This window comes from Acartia tonsa, chromosome 11 (assembly GCF_053477335.1).
Source record: "Acartia tonsa isolate MP-2025a chromosome 11, ASM5347733v1, whole genome shotgun sequence".
Classification (NCBI taxonomy): domain Eukaryota; kingdom Metazoa; phylum Arthropoda; class Copepoda; order Calanoida; family Acartiidae; genus Acartia; species Acartia tonsa.
In genome coordinates, this window is record NC_137270.1 from 32,041,119 (window position 1) to 32,063,275 (window position 22,157).

The window sequence follows — 22,157 nt, forward strand, 5'->3', positions numbered from 1 at the left end:
CTTTTTCACTAGTTCCTTTGGAGTTATAATTTTCCTTTTAACTGCACAATTTTTAACTCTAGTTGTTTCATCCCTAGTCTCAATGTTACATAAAAATTAATTGTTGCAGGTCTTATTCAATTTGACCATACTTTTCCCACAATATTGTGTTTACCCTTTTAGTCGGAAATTTACAGGGATGATGATCATAATTACCCCTTCTATAGATTACAATTAGTGGTTAAAGCTTTTGAAGACTCTACTTAATGAACAAACCAACCAATCAAATTTCAATAAAAGTCCACAAAGTTGTAAAGCAAACAAATAAGAAAGGGTTATTAAAAATCTTGTGATTTTGCTTTTTGTACTTTTTCACACTTGTTCTATTGTGCAGTATGCTTAAATTAAAGGATTAATTATAAATTCCAAGTGTAACTCACATGCTTATGTTGGTATAAAGTGGCAGAAATTATGTGTGTTGCATTAAAAATAAACAAGGATGACAACATCCATAAATAAGCTAAGCACAAATCAGCTTAAATTTGCTCCCTAATGATTGGAATGTTGGCAGAGATCTAGCTTTAATTGCAGCTACTTTTAAAAAAAATTGCATTTGTCACTTTAAGAATTTTACACAAGTCTTGAAGAAATGTGTAGGTTTAAATTGAAGTGTATCCCAACATGCAAAACTTGAATCAATTATTTAAATAAATTGTATGCGTCATCTTGCAGTTGCATTAATTAACAAGGGAAAACTTTTATATGTAAGCATAGCTTGCAATAAAAAAAACATGGCGATTATTTTCCTCAAAGTGCCTTCTTAAGCACAGGCACTTCCAACTCATATCTTTTGAATAAACTAAAAATAAAAGAGATATGGTTTTATTTTGAACATGAAGGGGGTTCAGTGCAGCAACAGGCACTTTGTTGGGGGATAGAATTTTGTAAAGAGAGGGGTGAGATGTTGCATTTTTTTATAGTTTTTTTTATGTATTTCATTTGCATTAGCCTAATAGGTTTTGGGTATCGAGATTGTTATCACCTAATTGTTCATTCCAATTATTTTTAACAATGATTATCTATTAATCATTGTTTAATTAAATGTTCTTTTATAATTTCTTGATCAATGCTTAGAAACTTAATTTCTCGAATTTGTTGGGACTCCTAATACATTATTTTCTTTAATTTGACCTAACTCTAACAATTTGGTTCACTAAAGATATTTTCTTCAAATACTGTATATCTCAAACACACTTTTTTTTGGTAAATGTATATAAGTATATATTTACATACGCAGCATTACGCATCTCAAGTACTTTATACTGGAGTGTTCTTACAAATTTACATTAATGTACAGTAACATTAGTTTTAATTACTTAAAAAGTATAGGTAGTTTACTAATAAACATTAAGAGATTCATTTTTTTCGCGTATTTTCCGTAAAGTTGGGTTTTGGAGTTCAGTCAAATGCACTTATTAAGTCAAACTGTTCGTAACTATGACCAAATGTATATTTATGAAATGGTCATAATTAAGAACAGCTTGACTCAATAAGAGCATTTGACTAAACCGCAACACCCAACTTAATGGTAAATAATGAAAATAAATTACTCACTTTATTCTAAAAGAGTAATGAATATCAATCTTAGGGAAACCCATCTGTTGGGAGGTTACCTGTTATGAAGTTGATTTGATTGTGGATTATTATCATCCCAATTATCATCACAATGACATTTAATTTATTAGTAAATAATTGCATCTTTATGGCTTTGTAATATTCCAAGACTGAAATTGGTCTATTCTTTCTTCAGCCTTTACTGCCTTGAATTTTGCACGAATAGTTATTATGGCAATGAAAATAACCCTAGTTAGAAAACTTACTAATCTAGATTGACAAATCCTCAATAATAGCTAAATGTGCTATTTGTGTAATGGTTTGTATTTTTTGAGATGATTGAATCCTAATTTTAATTGCCATTTCTCAGTTATATTAAATTTATGGCAATTTAATGGTTTCTAGGTTGAAAATTGTTGATTAATTCTTTGGCTAATAATAATTGAGTGAATAAGCGCATTTGACTAAACTGTAACACATAACTTTACAGAAAATACGCGAAAAAAATACCCCTTTGTACAATGTACATGAATGTTAGTTTGTATGCACACTGATGATTGCATCCTTATGGCTATATGCCAGATTGCAGTTGTTTAAAAGCATCTCTATATCATTTATTTACATATAAATAACATTAAGTATAGATATGATTGCTTTCCTTCCAGGGACAGGCATATCCATGAGTAGCTAAGCAATAAAGTTATTTTTATTTTAAAGGAAAGTAATTTTTTCACATATTTTTTGTAAAGTTGTGTGTTACTGTTTTGTCAAATGCCTAATTAAGTCAAACTGTTCTTAAATATAACCATTAAATATATACATTTGGTCATAGTTAAGAACAGTTTGACTTAATAAGCACATTTGATTTAACAGTTACACACAACTTTATTACTTTATACTAATCAAAATATATATTCTTTTTTACTTCTTGAATAAGTCCATAATTATTTATTTTGATGAAGTTACTTTTTAAGAACTGTCTCTTAAATTTGGTACTTTCTTAAATTTCCTTTGCTTATTTCCAAAAGAAGAATAAGGGGGAATGTTATACTATAAATAGATAAAAGAAACAGTCAAAAGCCTGTTGTACATCAGAAAAACATTTAAAGCAATTAATCCTTATGATTAAAATGTCTTGATTCTATCAGAAAACAATTAACTTGGTTATAATAGTTTGACACAAGAAAGAAATGTTGTATTGATATCCTTATGATTGTTTGAGTTTAATTAAAATATTAGAAGAGTCAAAAGAATAGAAAGATAGAAAGGTACCTAGTTAGTTCATTTCAGTATATTGTATTATTTACCATTTTTTTTATTTTTCAGGTCGTATCAGTATAGATCAATTAGGAAAGTTATTAATTTATTTGAGTTATTTAAAAGTAAGTAAAATGTCTGCTTTTTCGTTTTCTATAGTTTTATTCACCTATGTGTATTGGTTTCAACTAGTTAATACTAGCGTATATTTCCTACGTCCTTTCTTTTGTGGCTACTTCACTCGAGGGCTCTAGAGGAACTTGAGAGAAGTGGGGGGGGGGGGGGTAAGTTTTCAATTTCAGTTATAAAAGAAAAGGATTTTTTTGGTTGGGGTTATTTCTTTCAAGGGCGATTTCTCTTGGGAGGTTGGGAGTATCTCAAAGAAAGATTTGTCAAACATTTCCCAATTCAAATCTAAAAGTTTAAATGAAAATATGAATATGAATCATGAGATTGAGTAAGACAACCATGAAATAGTTTTTATATAAGCATTTCATTTTCAGCATGCGGGTATTGTTTTTAAAGTTTATTTATTATAAGATATATTAATATTTTATTTAAATGGTTTAGATGATTTTATTTTTCGTCTTGAACTAGGTAGGTAGTTATTTTAAAGTAGAAGCTTATAGAAGTGTCTTAGAGTAAGTCCCTCAAAAAAACGTTCCTTTGCTTTAGAGGGTTTTAATTATTTGCTGTAAATGTCATTTGAATGTGTCAGGGTGAAATATTTGGATGCCCCCCCGGGCCCCCCCCCCCCCCCCCTGAAGAAATAAGAAGGTGTTTACACTTTCCTACAAAAATCTGATTAAATTTTTATCTTTCCACTTTCTTAAACGACCTAATCACACCTCTCTGATCATTTGTTTTTCTCTCCCTTACTTCAATTTTTTGGGAGAAGTAAATTATCAGTATTCAAATTATAGCAATTAAATGCATTTTTTTTTACTTAAAAACCTAAAAGAAAAACATGTTTTGTCTTGATACTAATAATATTTTTATGAAAAAGTTACCTAAGAAAAATTAGATGTTATGATAATATTATCAACCTGATAATATTTTACGTCAAGTGAAATTAATTCTAGAAAAAAATATCAATTTCATTATTTAAAATATGTACTTTACAGTTATGAGAATATAATGATTATTATTTTTCTTCAAGAATACTAAATTAATTTTGTAGGAGTGTCTCCTAATTATTAACATCTTTAGTTCATACACCTTATCTTTAAAGGACCTAAGACTAACCATGTATGATCAAAAGTAGGGGAAAGTGGAAGTCCCTCTTTACAATCCAATAAAAAGGGTCTTAGAGTTACAACAATACAATTCCCCTTGAAAGTAGTTTGAATGTAATACATACAATATAAAATTTTGATGAAACTGCAGCAGTCCTAATTCACTTTACCCTAATAAGTCAGATTATGTCACTAGTCTGATTTTGTAACTTCTGTAGCTTTGTTGCTATTCTGGGACAGGATATGGTTGCATCCAGAGATAGGGGACAGTGTGCTGTTAATTACACTAGTCCCCAAAGTTTTATAATAATCTTTTCTTATTCGTTGGCTTAACAACTTTGGGAACTTTAATGAATTTTGATTGGTTTCAACCACTAATTTTAACCTACATAAGGGATAATTTTGTGTATCATCATTGTACATATCTTATCCCTTTTGATCCCTGGGTTGCAACAGTAAGTGCCAGTAGTAAAATAATTCAAATAAATTGATAACCTACACCTACAGATCCAAGTCTGTCCTTGGCTTTCCTGTGTAAAACTGAACAAGAATTTGATAACCTTTGCATAGGTAAGTTTTCATCATTTTTATTCTACAGTGAAAATTCTTACTAGTCTTACAAGTCTCTAGTTGTAATTCTATTATATAAAGTAGAAAGCTTTTTTTTTGTTTGTAGCGAAGGATCTCACTAACCGCTCAACTGATATGGTTTCCCTTTGCAACGAAGCTTCTTCCTACTTCCTACTTCTTCCTACCCATCCCACCTGGAGACGTATAGGGGCGTAGTCGCTATTACCCAATAAAATATCACGCTTTCATATAGTCATTTGAACAGAAAGAAGTTTTTAGGCATTGAAAAATTAGCTAGCAACTTTTCTGACGTTCAGAAAATACAAAATAGAAGAAAATAATTCGCAAGAAACTTTTTTTACTGAAGAAAAGTTTATATATGGTCTTTTTTTCTTGTGTTATCTTGGGCATTGTTGAGAAAAAAGGGTTTTGAAATATGATATACTAGCGGCTACGCCCCCTAGAGGCCTCTAGTGGCACTTAAAATGTTTTTTTTTTTATTTCAAATATCTTTTAGATATTTATTTTATGACACACATAACAAGTAAAAATAATAACAGTGTTATAATACAGGTATTAAATATTCATATACAAACAAAAAAATTGAATATGAATAAAATATTAAGGACAGATCAAATAATAATTATGTACAGTGTCAAAGGACTAAACAATCTCGTGAGAGGTAATATCTTTGTCTATGTTGCGTTAAAGTATCTACGTAAAAGCAAGAATATTTTTTAAAAATTCGATTTTTTGGTGATTTCTCCTGTGAGGTTGATGGTACGGTACCCTCCCCCAAAATAGTTATAAACCTTCCCGGGACCTAACATGTGAAGCTACCATGTTAAGGAGAACACGATCGGTTCAGCGGTTAGCGAGACAAACAAACATCATGTTACTTTATCATAAGGATGATAATTTTTTATAAAATTATAAAGTTAAATCTAATACCTATATTCATGTATTTTTTTAGCACTACAAGAAGAGTTGATATCAAAAGAGAAGACACCATTGTTTGAAATGTTCCTAGGTGAAAATTTTATCATTCACATAAAGGATCAAAGAGGTTAAGTAAAAAAAATTAAAAGGAAGTTTAAAGGCGAATAAGAATGAAAATAAAGGGGAAAAAAGAGAAAATTGAAGCTCTATAAACCTATTTGTCCATTCATCTATCTAAATTCATTGTCCGTCTTTTTAAGATTGCCAGAATATATGATGTACTCAACCACAAAACAATCGGTGTTAGTGTCTGTCTATCACATTCAATTTTTTAGAAATCAACCAGCTGTAATACTAACTTTCAAGTGGCCATCTATAAATCTGTTTTTCTTTACTATCTCTATTACTTATCTTTTCAGAACGGCTAGAAAATATGATGTACTCTATATCAAAACCAATCTATCAGTCTATTAATAGCACTTTGGCCAATGATGTACTATACAATATAATCAATTTATCCATCCATTTATAATTTTATCTATCTATGTATGTATGTATTCATCTATTTAGAACGGCCCGAACATATGATGTACCCTACAACAAAATCCTGTGATATTTCTGTCCAGGTAAAACATTGATCTTTTTCGTAGTGGTTAGGGGCGAATCCATTTGTAATATAATAGATTAAAGTAATACTTATGAATTGCATAGTATTATAGACAACGAAAATGGTTTTAATCTTATAATTTTTCATTTCAATGTTCGTGGAAAATTGTCAGTATTACGATTAGGGATGCAATCCGTCTAATTTTTGGACCGGATTCGGATTCTTACAAGAATCCGTCCAAAAATAAAACGGATTCTCCGCGGATTTCGGATTCTTATTTTTGACGGATTCCGGATTCTAGCAATATTTTAAAAAAGATTTTTAAAAAATAAATTAGGGGTTTAATTTTACTGGGTACCAAGCAGAATCTAAAGCTGCGTTTTTTCATATTTTCACAAAAGCTTTTCTTCTATTTCTAGACCCTACAGCGGCCAAAACGACTGTTAAAAATTAAAAGATATATTCGGATTAAAAAACTTAAGACGTTAATTTTAGCTTACAGTTAAGAATCCAAATCCGCTATTAAAAAACGGATACGGGATTCGGATACAAAAATTGGGTGGATTCCGGATTCGAAGTGCCAAACCTAATCACGATGCCAAACATGATTTTTTTAGTGTTGCTGAGAACCTGTTCTAATCCAATATAGTTTTTTTTATTCCTTTACTGATATTTATTTAAATATCATGTAAATGGAAAAGAAGCCTCATATATCTTTAGATGTTAAAAGTTAGTAACCCTTTACTAGCAGTTAATGGAGGGTAAACTGTTTCTGATAAATTATCTTTTTGGTTTGTACTTTACCTTCAGATATAGGGATATACCAATTGCAGATAAACTCATATTTTTAGTGTTTTGGGGGGTCTTTTGCTCCACAAGCCCCTAGAAGGAAAGTGCCGAAATTCAATTTTCAAAAGAAATACGTGTATATCCAGTCATATAAGAGAGCCTACAAAAAGAATTAGGTTGATAACTTTAAAAACAAGCCCACACGGCCCTCCCAAACTTTGATACTGAATTTCATTTCCTATAAGTGTACAAACTTCCCCCCCCCCCTTAATTGTTATACATTCCCATGATGATAAACTAAATTACCCCTCCTACAGATAGAAAAATATTGTTTGAAAAGTTTTGACACTACTTGAACCAACCAATCAAAACACACAATAAAAGTATTTGAGCCAACTTTGGTAAAACTTTGAATACCAGTGCAATTCAATGTTCCCTCCCTCCTTGACATTAGAATGTAATGTTGCTTCGCTCCCTGAATTAGTTAACTTTTCATGTCAGTGTGTACAAGACAAGTTGTATTAGAAAGAAACAAGAATGACAAGGTTTTAAAGTCAGAGAAAGAGTTGACTATGGGTTAGTTATTACACTAGTCCCCAAAGTTTTTAATAACGTCTTCTTATTTGTTGGGTTAATAACTTTGAGGACTTTAGTGAATTTGGTTGTTTCATTAAGTTGAGTGTTCAAACATTTCAGCCACTAATATTATCCCTTTAAATCCTAGTTCAGTAGTAGCTAAGCTTTCAATATTGAGAATAAAGGGAAATGCCTTGTTAAAAAAAAGGCGCAAATTATTTCATACACAGTTAAGTGATGACTTGCAGGCAAATGTTTGCAATTAATGCGTTAGTTGTCTACAGGATGTTTGCCATTATCATGCACTGCTGATATGTAATCCTTGTTTCTCGGCCGATTTTAAAGATAGACGGCAAAACTAGTTTGAGAAGAACATTCATAAACTGACAAACACTGGACCAAGTTTTGCTTTGCAACAAAAAACTCATGTTATTATAAGACTCATTTATCTTAGCAAAACTTTTATAAGGTTCTTGATGGCAAAGCTTTTCTCTAATTAGGGCTAGTCCGTCTTTCAAGAACGGACAGCTTTTTTCGTTTATTTAGGCATGTTAGAATTTGCATTTTGATTCCTGTAACAGTTATGGTTTAAAAATCGTAGCAACTCTATTAACATTACCAGAAAGTCTTTGCTTCCACTTAAAACATTAAACCTTTTAAACAACAATTTTTTAAATAACATGATATATTTATTATATTTGTCTATTATTTGGAATACTGATTCATATTACAACAAGGTACAATGTTAAAAGCGAAGCAGCTCTATAATCAAGTCCTAAAAATGTAAGTATGTCCTGAAACATGTATTGTATTTAAGCAGTTTTGCAACAAATTTACTCATGATTTTGTTAATACTTGTACATCTATGTTCTTCTTCTCACTTCTACACTCTACAGGTGTTAATGTTCGTTTGTCCTATTGTTTCATAGTTCACTTTTTTAGACGTTTTCATCCTTGTTTTTTTTTCTATAAATAGATATGTTAGCCATTTCATTATTCAATGTTATGAATTGTGTTTGGAAATTTTAAGAAGATTCTTAACGCAACTTTGTAACATTACTTAAGCGTAAAATTTTTATAGTCTATGTTATAGTGATATTTTTGTCTATGTCTAGGTTGAAAAGGTATAATGTAAACCCTTTCAGGATAAAGGGATAGGCTAAAGGTTTTGTTTGTGACTATTATGTTTTTTTTTATTTGCTAGCGAATGTGGCCAGGGAAAAGGGAATGTAATACTGACAAACAATTCTAAAGGAAAATTTCCCCATAACCCCCTTCCCCTTTTCCTCACCCTTTTTACCCACCTCTCTTCAGTTACATAAAAAATAGTTATACTCCAACCTTACCCACAAGGTTTCGTGATTTTTGTCCTCATTTTAATAGAATTGCTAGGCCTCTTATGTTGTCAAGAAGGTTCGACTCACGGTCAAATACCTTGTCATAGCTAAAGACGTTAAAAATGGATGCGCGAAATAAATAGTTTTAGTAGGGGGAATGCATTGGCCCAACAAAGGTGAAACTCATTACCATGCACAGTTAGGACTTTCAGGCAAAGGTCGTACAAGAGTTGGTTGTCAAATGGGTGTTACCTTACTTAATACCCTGCGCGATTGTGTATGTTACACTGCAATTTAAAAGCAGAGCATGTTTAAGGTGGCGTGGATTGGACTTGTACTAGAAGCGTCATTGATCCCCAAAAGGTCAAATTAATTTATTTGGTAAATTGCCCATCCTTACATTCTTAAGCGTCGCCACAAGCAAGTATGATAAGAATTTTGTTTTTATAAAGTTTACACCCCAAATTTATTGTCAACAAGAGACACATTTCTTATGTGGAGAGAGGCTTTTCTACACATTGAATGTGAATAACGTAAGTCTGTCCATCTGTATGTTATTTGGCCCAAGATTAGAAATCATAACTTGTTGATATTTCTTATGCTATGTGTTAGAATGGGGGGTTTAGATTGGTTAAATAAAGTAGCTTAAAACCACCCAAAGTTTAAAAAACAGACAAATCTTACTTCTTTTGCATAGGGATTAAAGACGTTTGCTCGCGGATAAGATATCGCTAAAGGCCCAGCCCCAGTAAGAGAAAAATATTCATCTTATAAATTATATTTTTTATTCGTGGACAATTTCTATGAAATCATACACATTTATTTATAATAGTTTTTTATCCGGCGAAAAAGAATCTGATTTGAATATAATATATTCTAAAATATAATGTTAGAATTTACATACTGCATGTATATATTGTCTACATGAGATTCAATTCTGTCTCCTATCTATCCATTTCAGTTTAATATTTAGGATTTATGCAATTTTGTCTTTTTGTATTATGCCATGTTTGTTCAAAAACCTTTTCTTGTAATTTGGAAATAAGAGGTTTGTTCTGATTGATTTTGTCAATGTATTAAATTTTATTTACATAAGTATTGCAGCAAAGACAACCTAAAAAAAGATATTCTATTGAAATTACAAAAATAGCAAATGTTTTGTAAAAAATATATTAAGTTGTACGGATGTCTTTGCGCTAATCACTTAACTGATTAAGTTCTTCATTTTAGGGAAGCTTCGTCTAGGTCCCGGGATGTATGTAGGCTATTTTATTTCTAACTTTATGTTTCAGTTTGGTTTAAGGCTATTTTCTGCCTTTAAATACTAAAGCGCAGCTGCTAGGCCTAAATATAAAAGTAACAGGATTTCTGCCATTCTGCGTTTTGTATGCATGAAAGGTTTTAAGCTATGTAATCTAATAAATAAATTGTAGAGGGGTTCGATCCTAGAGGCTAGTGGCGTTTTTCTAGCTACTATATTGGTTGACTTGTATTTACTGATGGATTTACTTTGCTTAGTTAGAGAGTATCTGCTCTAAGTTAAGAAATGCATACTATAACATTCCCTACATAGATATATTCTTTAAAATTGAAAAACAACAAAAATCTTTTCTCTTTCAAAACAAAATTTAATACCTATATTTCTAAAAACCAAAATTCAAACATAACAATCATAATAATTCCATATATTTAAGTTATAGAATGTATCTTTGTCTTTTATGTATGTACATTAAGGTCTTGAAAACGGATGGATCAATTGTTCCAAAAATATATAGGGAAGTTATTGGGCTTAGGCTATTAGAGGGGAGGGGGTTGTGTTACAACACCCTCTTATTCTAACGTCTATAGTATGACGCGGTGTCGACCAGACGCGGTGTCGACTAGACTTGAACCCGACACCTCCCCGACAGTAAGCAGGCTATATATCAAACAAAAATAAAAATGGGGTTGGGGTGTGGTGAATGACCACCCCCAAAAAAATGTTTTATCTTTTTTTAAATCTAAATTTTTAAAAATGGGTTTGAGATTTAAATCCCCCCTCCTCAAGTGCCCCTAGAGGCCTCTAGGGGGTGTAGCCGCTAGTACATATAAAAAGTATATATGCTATGCTACAGTAACAAGCTGTACTACTTATTATGAAAATACATTAATTTACATTTAATTTACCTATCCCTGTATCATTCCCTTACAATACACATCTCTGTTTAAGAAGAATAGTGAAATTTATTGAATGTGAGCTGAAATAATATTTCATAGAACGTCTACGACAAACAAATGGACATATATTCATAGATTTTTATATCGTGAATATGTAGATAACGTGTTCGAAATTATAGTTACATGGTCATTAAAACTCATTAAGACGCCCAGTTAAAGGTAATAAAATCCAAAGGCTTTTTGTTGGAATAATGGAGTTCATTAATAATATGGCTCATACCTGTGGTTTAATTCAAATTCTCTAATTTTTTTCTTCCTATTAGAACTTCTTTTCTCGTATTCATTCGAATCCGGTGGATAGGAACCGGTTCTCTTCCATACGAAAAAACTATGTCTAGCATCGTATTATATCCAGTTTTCTACGAATATAGAAATGTACAACCATAAGATTAAAACCAGTTTTTTTAGCCGGTGAAAGCCGTTTATAATACGATACGAGAAATAACTATTCGCACCACGGGGCTAAAAAAACTAGTTTTAATCTTATAATTGTACATTCTATATCCGTGGAAAGCCGTTTATAATACGATACGATAAATAACTATTACTAACTTCTTATTAAAAACAGCGATAATTTATGAACTAGTATCTTTGCTTCGCCTCTAGTATTAATGTCCCAGGGTAGTATTTTCTGAGGGCGGAACTCATTTCAGTAATAAGGGTGATCTTAACAAACAGCCAAAAAATCTTACAAATGATAATAGGCACAGTGCCTTCGAAGGTGCTTTGACTTTAGTGTCAGAACCTAAATTGGGACATAGTGCATTTCATTACCCTAGGTTAGGTAACTTCATTTCACTTTTCAATAAAATCTAAAATGCAGCGGTTTTTGAGAAAATTAAATTTGAAAATTTCAAGTTCAATTTTCACCCACTAGGAGTTACCGCATAATCATGACAAGAAAAGCAAAGCTTATTTTTTTTCAATTTTGAACAACTTTGCTTTTATAAAGTTCTTCATAAAACCACTCCTGAAGTGAGTTAATTAATGGCCATTTTTATCAATTGCTTTGCTAAGGTCACGGAAATTCAGCCTTAAATAAATCATATATAGAGAGGTGTTATGACTGACTTTATAAAAGCAAAGTTGTTCAAAATTTTAAATAAATAATCTTTGCTTTTCTTGTCATGATTATGCAATAACTCCTAGTGGGTGAAAATTGAACTTGAAATTTTTAAATCTAATTTTCTCAAAAACCGCTGCATTTTAGATTTTATTGAAAAGTGAAATGAAGTTACCTAACCTAGGGTAATGAAATGCACTATGTCCCAATTTAGGTTCTGACACTAAAGTCAAAGCACCTTCGAAGGCACTGTGTAGGATAAGGGATAATTTTTTTGATAAAAAAAACAGCATTAAATTGTAATACATTAAAAGAATCTCAAAAAAAATCTTGGCGCGAAATAACTGGAGTAGAAACTGTTTTAAGTGAGAAAAATGATGAAAAATTACATAATATCGATCTCTGTCTGAGGTCTGGAGAAATTTTGAATTTCGAAATGTATTATTTCTAATATTTCAAATGCAACACATATCATAAATCTTCATAAAACCAAAATTGAAAAATAAAAGATGTATTGTTATATAAGAAGTTTTGTGCGACTAAAGCGAAAAACGTAGTGCGCCTTCTCGTTTTTGAGAAGGTGGTGTTCTTGAATCTCAGTTTTTAGTTAGTAATCAACCTCAACCTATTATATAAAGTAGTAAGCGTTTTTTGTCTGTCCAGAAGGATATCGCTAACCGCTGAACCGATATTGTTCTCCTTTACAGTGAAGCTTCTTATAGGTCCTAGGAAGGTTTTAACCTATTTTTAAGGAGGGTATCTTCAACTTCCCCCCCCCCAAAAAAAAAAAATACTTTTTTAACTTTTGAAGATGACTGGTAAGAAAATACCGAAAATACGCAATGACGCAAATGAGTGTAAAATCTACGCAAATTCTGATCACAATTTTGACGTTTTTTTTTAAGATGCAACATATAAAAATAGCTATTAAAACAATTTTCAAGCATAACTTTTATCTTATTATGATAACAATTAAATAAGAAAAATATTTTTACCATATGCAATTCGTGATCAAACACCTAATCGAAAAAAAAATGCAAGACATAACTTTTATTTAAAGATAGACTAGGGGCAATGCCCCCTAAAAGCCTCTAGGTGTTTTTAAGGTGGGAGGGGGATAAGTCAACCGCCCTTGTACTTTTTTAATTTTTTTTAATAAGAAATAAAAAAAAATTGGGGGGGGATTTTAAACGGGGAGGGTGGAGGTACGCTTTCCCAAAATAGTTAAAAACCTTCCCTGTACCTAAAAAAAGCTTTATTGCAAAGGAAAAGCAAACAGATGTTATTTTTAAAAAAATTTTATAAAACAAAAATTGGCGCATTTGTATAAACACCAGAATTATAGGTTTGATGGGGGAAGGAAAAAAAGAGAGGGGGGAGAACAAGTTTTAAGAATTCCTAAATATATAATAACCGAATCTTCTTCCATCCTTTTGAAACTCAAATTTAAAATGGGATGAGGTCGACATTTTCCCCTCCTACCTTAAGAGTGCCCCTAGAGGCTTCTAGGGGGCGTAGCCGTTAGTATTATATAAAGTAGTAAGATTGCTTGTCTGAAGCTTATGATTTCTGTAACTAATGAACCGATTAAGTTCTTAATCTTTAGTAAGCTTCACATTGGTCCGGAGAAGACTTTCTGATATTTTACTTTTGGATTGTAGTCTTTGAATGGTTTTAGGCTAATTTTTTGCCCTTCCATATCCTAACCAATACAAAGCCCCTAGATGCTAGGGGTGCAGCCGATTGTTTTCTATACAAAAGTCGTGCAATTTAAATGCGGCTGTCTGTTATAATTAGTATTATAGGAGATATTTAAAGATTGGCTCTACATTTGTTATTAAGTTTAAGCAAAATTCATTTTAACCAGGGATATAAAGGGATAAGATAATGACATATAAATCAATTTACATTACAAAATTAACCCTTCTGTAACGTTTGAACACTGAACTTAATGAATCAACCAATCAAAAGTTTCGAAAGTTGTTAAAGATAACGTTATTTAAAACTTTCGGGACTAGTGTAATAAACAGCCAATTGTCCCCTCTCTCTCTCTCTGCATTTTAACAGTTTTTAAATATTTTTTTTCTTTTTCAGCCTGACGAGTCAACTGGTGCAGATTATGAGCAGATAGAACGAAAATATGATAGTGAAGAAGAATTTGAAATTATTTAATTCCAACTAATCAGAATGAAACATCAAATATTTCCAACCAATCAGAATGAAGCATCAATTATTTTCAACTAATCAGAATGAAGCATCAATTTAATGCCAACCAATAAGGTTTAAGTATAATTTTTTAACCAATCACCAAATTTCTAGTTAACAGTTTAAGATTCAAGTATTGTTTATTTTTACCCAATAAGATTAAGGTATTAGTTTATTTTAATTGCGAGATTTAGGAATTACAAATAACATGACTTTTCTTATGATTCAAGTAACTTTTATTTTCTGCCATTAAGATGCAAGCTTTTCAAAGCAATAAGCAAACTTTAAAAAATAAAACCTGGAAGCAAAAAAAAAGCTAACAAAAATGTGCTTTTTTTCGTGTAAAAAGCTGTATAATGTATAGTATATGTTACTGTAAATGGAAAACTAAAAATATATAGAAAGGAAGAATAGTTAATTTAAAAATGAATATTTTTAAATTTTTTAATGATAAAAAGAAAATTTACATAACATAGGTATATACATATATATGTATTTAATATATATCTACATTTTTGTGAAGTAGATTATAAGATAGTTAATATTTTTCTTTTATTTAAGTCTGTTTTAAATGTATTTGAATTTCCTTTGGGATTTTTTATGTATATTAATTGTATTTTTGCTTTGCTATTTAATTATTAATAGGGTATTTTTACTTAAAAGGTTTTTTCCCTAAAAAATCTCCTAAAACCTGCCCTGAACCATCAAAAAGCTCTAATAAACAAATAAGTATCAAAGATTGCAGATTGAAAACTACGAAAAAATTATTTATAAGATATAATAAGATTAAAAAACCTTTCCTATAAAAATAACAAAACCTCATTATGTATTTTTCCGTTGTTTACAAGTATGAGACAGATACAAGGCTTATAAAAAAAAGATAGGTATAGATTAAAGTAGATTTTTTTATTTGAGTTAAGTATGATAATAGATATAAACCTTTAAAAGGGATTAGGGAGGGAGGGGAAATTTGGCTGTTTATTACACTAGTCCCCAAAGTGGCTTATTAACCTTGGGGACTTTTATTTAATTTTGATTTGTTAGTTCATTTAGTTAAGTGTCTAAACGTTTCAACAACTTATAATAATCTGGTAATTTTGTGTAAAATCATTGGGGATATACATCAATTTATCGGCCATTGTCTTAACCCTTTAGATCCTTGGAAGGTACTCTGTTTGGTTCTGGTTTTATATTAAGAAGATATATCCCTGACCAGCTGGTTCTGACATGTCTTAAGAGTGATGTAAATGAGCTTGGGTGGTATGGATGGGTAAACAAGCAGGGCCGGGGATCAGAATATATTTTTACAAAAGTATTTCCCCTCACTGAGAGAGGGTACAATGGGCTGTTGATTAAAATAGTCCCCAAAGTTTATAATAGCGGTTTCTTATTCGTTGGCTTAACAAATTTAGGGACTTTAATGAATTTGATTGGTTGATTGATTAAGCAGGGTGTAATTTTTAAGGGTAATTTTGTGTATCATAATTGGGGGTGTACATCAATTTATCGGCCATTGCCCAATATCCCTAATATGGATACCTATTGCAAATTCGTTTTGCCCCAAAATTTATTTGTCATTTTTAATCCAACCTAAATTTCTGTGCATCCTTATACTTTTGTCTGATAACCTAACTTTGTTTTTCATAGTGCTTGTTCTTGAAAGCTATTGGGTATAATCCAACAGCATATTATAATAAACATCATTTTTTATGTAACTATACCCAACAAAACAAATATTAGGAGAGAGAAAAATACACAAGGTTATTGTTGGTTATTCCCTCTTCATCCCAATTCCTTGAAAAATAAAATCTAACATATTTTTTTAAAGAGAGTTTCAACTACTCCACCCCCTCCCCCTCCCCACACTCCAGACTTGTAGATATCTCTGTTTAAAATATTTTGGTAAAACGAAGCCTGTAATATGCCAAATATAACATTCATAAGTTTCTTGATAGTCAGGCATCCTAAGGGATAAGACAATCGACAAAAAATTGATGTACATGCATCCCCTATGATGATAAAAAATTAATCTTTCTAAAGATTAGGTTTTTATTTGATAAAAAGTTTGGACACTGCCAGTTAAAACCGACTAGTCAAGATTTAATGAAAGTTTAGGAAGTTGCCATAAATTCATTTTTTTGTGGACGGTTTTCTACCTTGTGAGAAAACAGCCTAAACCGTGACATAACTAGTGGAGATACTCCCTAAAAATCGGAGCTGTGGGGTCCGCGGTTGTAGAGATTTTAAGCCTAATTCGTATTGACGGACAGGAATCGTTTATATGGTATCATAGTTTTTATATTTCTGTCCTTTGTCTAAAAGTACTTTTGTATAAAATATAATTTAGTGGGAATCTGCTAAAAACGGGTTTAAGGTCATTTTCTAGAATTACCTGCCTTTCTAGCAATCTAGCTTTATACTTATGCTTTAGTGTAAAGCTAGGTCTGAAAATATTGTGAAGTCTACTTTTTCTTTGTAGAAGAGTAGCTTTTCTATAAGAATTTCTGTCAGTTCATGTCTTTTAGTTTTACTTTATTAAAATACACAGTCATATCTCTTAATATCTTTCTCTCACTATCTCCTTTAAAGTAAAACTAATAAACGAATAGATTATTAAATCATTAAAAATTCCAATCTAAAACCCATGCAGAATGTATATTTAAATATCATCTGTGACGTCACGAACTATTGGACAAAACCTTGCTTGTTTTGTAAATCTAATTTTGCAAACCCAGCATTGTCTTTACATCCAGGGATATGGGGACATGACAATGAATGATAAAATAATCTTGCCTATAATTAAGACTGAAAATTAAAATATTTTGTAATTGTTGAGTGTAAAGTTGGAAAAACTTTTTCTTTATTGTTTTCTTTGACTTTTCTCCCACAACTTAAAGCTATCATATTTATTTCTAGACCGCTGTCCTTTCCCTTTCTCCCTGTATGGTTCGTACTCATACTGTCTTTACTACTTTAAGTGTTTATTTAAAACCACTGAAAAATTGAAAATATTTACAGCTTTTTGTTTCTCCCAATATTTTAGGGAGAGAGGGGTTAATGAGCAGTTTATTACACTAATCCCCAATGTTTTTTGATAAACCTTTCTTATTCGTTGGCTTTACAACATTGGGGACTTTAATGAATTTTGATTGGTTGGTTTATTAAGCTTAGTGTTCCAACGTTCCAACTACTAATTTTACGCTACAGAAGGGGTTATTTTGTATATATTCATTGGGGATGTACACCAATTTCTTGGCCATTGTCTTATCCCTTTAGATCCCTGCAATATTTACTAGCTATATACCAAAGGTTGATTTTCACCTATTGAAGTTTGGGGTAAATCTTCTTTGGTCAATTGCCCCCCTCCTATAATCTTATTGTAGCTATTTTAGTCAAGTCCTATCACATTAATTAACAATTTGCTAATCAAACTTTACACCAAGCGCAGGATAACCTTAGCTTAAAAATACATATCTAATTTTCATATTTTCTTATCTTAGGTTTTACTAAAATATTTTTTTGCATATTTTGTAAAAGAGAAAATTATTCTTGGAAGATTTTTCCAGTATTTTTTGTGGATTTTTCCACCATTTTCTTAATTTTGTACAATTAACTCACATTTTCAATTTTATGATAAAATCAATTAAAGTAAGGAGTACAGCTGATCTTTGAATGGCGGTGTTTAGTTCTGTATTAAGACTATTAATTCAGACTGAATGACGTAAAAACTTAAATAAAAAGATATGCCAGATTATAAAAGGAAAGGTTCTTCTATATTTTAATTAATATATGTCGCATCGTATTATAGAGTACTTTCCGCGGGTATTATAATGGAAAACTATAAGACTATAAAGCAGTTTTGTTATCCCCGAGAGCCGAAGGCACGGGCTAACAAAACTGGTATTAATTTTTATATTTATTTTATTATTAGTTGAAAATTGTGTGTAATTCGATGCTATACAAAATGTTTTTCCGTATGACAGCGAATATTATTTAGTTTCAAATTACTAGAAAAATATTGCTGCGCTGCTAATGGAATTAATTTTTTGCACATTTTGCAGTGTGTTAAGTTTTATATTGTTTTATGGAATTAAATTGCAGAGTAATGGGTGTAATAATGTAAAATACCAAGCATGTTATATCACATTTTGGCGAAGCTAAAAGAAATGGGACAAATGGACAAATAATAATAGATAGATAGATAAAATCCTCTTTCAATTTGTTGCAAAATAGCTAAAACAATACTTAGATAAACCAAATAAATTCTTGAATGACATTAGGTAGGTACTATTTTTCAACTTGTATAAAATAGATCGACTTACTGGCGTTTTAATACAGAGTTGCAACGCTTTCTATCTCTTATTATCAATCAAACATGGATAAATTCACGTCTAGAGTTGACGGTTTCTAACAGAAGTACGGATGGATATTTAATTCTCTCAAAAGCTTTGCATCAAATTATGGGTTTAAGTAATGGATATTTTTACTGCACATAATACATATAATAATATAAGAAACTTGCATCGAAAATATTGTTTCTTTTTACATTTTACCAAGGGGATTGCAATTAATACATAATTAATATTAGCTTTTCATAGTTGTATTAACTAATGGACAAAAACAACCCATTTGTTAAGTAGTTCCGCATCAAGAATTAAAGTTTTAAATAATGTGTAAAGTTTTATATTTTGTAAAGGATAAATAACAGTCTAGGCGATAGTTTACAACAAATGGTTGGATACCATTTCAAAGAAGTTTATCTCATTTACCCCCCCCCCCCCCAAAAAAAAAAAAACATTCTACATACTAAAGAAAAATAAAAAAGTTAAAGTAAAACCCCCCTAACTTCTTGATTCCGACTAAGAAGTTTTAAGGAATAAATGACTAGAAAGAAATTTTTCACCACCAACTATTTTGCAGGTGGGGGGGGGGGGGGGGGGTAACAACCCAATTTCAAAATAAAATTTTTTTTATAAACAAAGTTTAACTAACATATTATACCAACCCAATTTAGATTTTCTGAGAATCCTGATTTATTTGGGTGCATTTGTTTTTAAGGAGAAAATACTAAAACTAAATCCCTTTGAAATTTTGTTGTTATTTTATCAACACCAGACTGTAGCCATATATGAAGACTAATTTGTAGTTTTGGGTACAGTCCCTTTCGTGGCAACGCCCCTTAAGGGGCGATACATCGTATTTTCACAGTAGCTTTTCTCCTTTTTCTAGTACCTTCGGGAGGATCTAACCCTGCGGGGCCAATTGCCTAACCCTGCAGGGCAATCACCTAACCCAATACAAACTAACCTAACCTAAAATAACCTATTGAAAGCCATATTAAAAATACGACGAATCGCTCCTTGCCACGAAAGGGACTATAGCCGTAGTTTTTACATTATCGACAATAAAATATTGACGAAGAAGTAAAGTATAATGTATTAGAGTAACCTCAAAGTCACAACGGATTATCTTTAAAGACAGATGGACTCACAATTGTAATTTCGCAACCTAAACGATGCAAGTTTGTTGATGTAAAAATGGCCCAAAAACAAAGCTTGTTATGTATAAATACATAAAAGTTATGCTGCATAAAAATTTTTTCTCAATATCATATGAAATTAAGACAATATGTTTTTGGCCTTAGTGGAGGGGATTAATAAATGAAATACGACGTAAAAGAAGTATAGGGGGAACATTTCCTAATCACTTATTAAAATGATACTTAATATAGAAGAATATAATTTTAATAGAAATTTATGTTTTAAAACAAAATAAACCGTGCAAAATCTGCGTATTAGCGAAGAAGGATAATTTTTTAATGGGTAAAAATCAAACAGTTTTAAAAATCATATTAAAAATGACACATAACCTTAGCGGCCTCTTTTATCTTCCTACTTTAAACTCTCTTTACCCCAAAAAAATATTTTGTAGGAGAAAAAAAGTTTTTAATGAAAACATTCTATCATGGTAATCTGTCATTTTTTCTAGCAAAGAATTTTAATCAAAAGTCTAATTGGCTGAGCTGAAAAGTTTCCCCAATTTTTGATCAGGGAGAAAGGTTGTGCAATTAAAATCCGCCAAAAATTTTGCCATTTGTACCCTAGAAAATAAGTTTACCTTATTAACACCCCCAAATTAAAAAATTACCACGAGAGAAGCCTCTGATTTTACGGCCAATGAGAAAAATAGTTATTTATTGCATCGTATTATAGACATTTTACACAAATGGAAAAAATGAAAAATTAGAGATTACTTTCAGTTTTGTTGGCCTTGAGGGACCTTAGTCTCGGGCTAACGAAACCAGTAGCAATTTTAAAATTGTATTCTATTATTCGTGAAAATTGTGTTATATACAATTTAAGATTTAACAGCGTGGCTCGAAACTGGTTCTAATACAACAGATATTAATCAGTTTCGACGCCATACTTGAAAAAAATACAACTCTCAAAAGTCAGATTATTTTTGTACTGAAATTTAAAGAGTTAGAAAAGATTTGAAAAATGCAATGAAATGCAAGATAAAATTAATTATTCAAAAAAACTTTCAACTTAATCATTTCACTTTAGATGATTAATTTTCTAAATGATTTTCTTTTTAATTAAATATGTTGATGCAGTAAATTTTTTAATTAGTCAATACTGATGCATATTATGACAAGATTATTCTTTTTTTTCTCATCGTATTTAATCTTAGAATTATGAATAAAGGTAGTAAGACAAGAGAGGTAATGTCTGATTGAGCCAATAGGAGAATCGCATTGGAAACTACATTAAATCTCATTGGTTGTAATTATGTACACATTTCATTACGAACGCATGTTTTTTTTTATTTCATACATAGATAAGTCAGCTCAGCTTAAGTCAAAAGTAAACAATACTATCGTCTGCTTATAATGTTCCTTTTAAGATTTGACGAAAAATCGGGTCAGAAGCGTAATCTAGATATAGTATGTCTATTGAATTATGATAATGATAAAAAGGCGTCTTTTTACTTGTATTTTGACGCGCGAATTGTGCAATTCTTTCATACTCCCTTATATTTAAGGTTGTCATACCTACCTAAACCTCCATTTTGCACGTCTCTAAGTCAAGCTTGTACTTTTTTCTTCTGGCTGATTTTAGTCGATTTCTTGGAGGTTTGGCCGATTTTAAAATGTCTTGAGAAAAAACCTATCTGTATTTTCTTTTACATTTTTAAATCTAATTTTGTCCTACGTAGATCAATTTTCTTCAAAAACATTGTCAATTTTTTATGACATGTAGAAATGGGGACAGTTGTTCTGGCATTTTTATCATTTTGAATCATATTTACTTGATACTTGATACTTGGCTTGTTGATCTTCATTTTCTACTGGTGTAGCGAGTTGAAGATGTTGGTACTGATAATCTTGTTATCTTTTGCTAGTTCATATATTTTTTCAGTTTTGATCTAAAGCTAGCCACTGATGTGGCATGTTTGATATCACTTTGTAATCTATTCCAAGTACAAAATACAGGATGCTTGTATTTTTCCTACATTATTTCCCCTCAAATCTTCCCTAAAATAATAATAAACCACCAGACTCAGAAAATCATACTAAAGAAATAAGAAGAATGACAATTTACTATCAATTGTTCTTTTCATGCCTTAATACAAACTTCATTGTTAATCAATTCCGCTAAAACCTCTTTCCTTAAACTCAATTTCACACAAACATTATATGTATGATTTTAAAGGATTCCATAAATAAACAAACAATAGAATAGAACCGATAAAGAAAGATAATCCTC

General features: G+C 30.9%; 1 protein-coding gene across 4 annotated transcripts in view; it reads left to right on the top strand.

The window, feature by feature from the left end:
- Positions 1-22,157, top strand: part of LOC145332511 (cysteine protease ATG4A-like) — a 56,561-nt gene that overhangs the window by 32,266 nt on the left and 2,138 nt on the right. For 3 of the 4 annotated variants that reach the window (XR_013884190.1, XR_013884191.1, XR_013884192.1), the window contains exons 10-14: positions 2,920-2,941; positions 4,591-4,655; positions 5,629-5,685; positions 6,165-6,220; positions 14,278-14,463. Coding sequence is in view for 1 of the 4 variants with exons in the window: in XM_080177514.1 (XP_080033640.1) it covers positions 2,920-2,941; positions 4,591-4,655; positions 5,629-5,685; positions 6,165-6,220; positions 14,278-14,355 (278 nt within the window). In the remaining 3 variants the exon portion in view is untranslated. Of the gene's footprint in view, positions 1-2,919; positions 2,942-4,590; positions 4,656-5,628; positions 5,686-6,164; positions 6,221-14,277; positions 17,856-22,157 lie in introns of those variants that run through there. The other variant, XM_080177514.1, reaches the window with a different exon arrangement.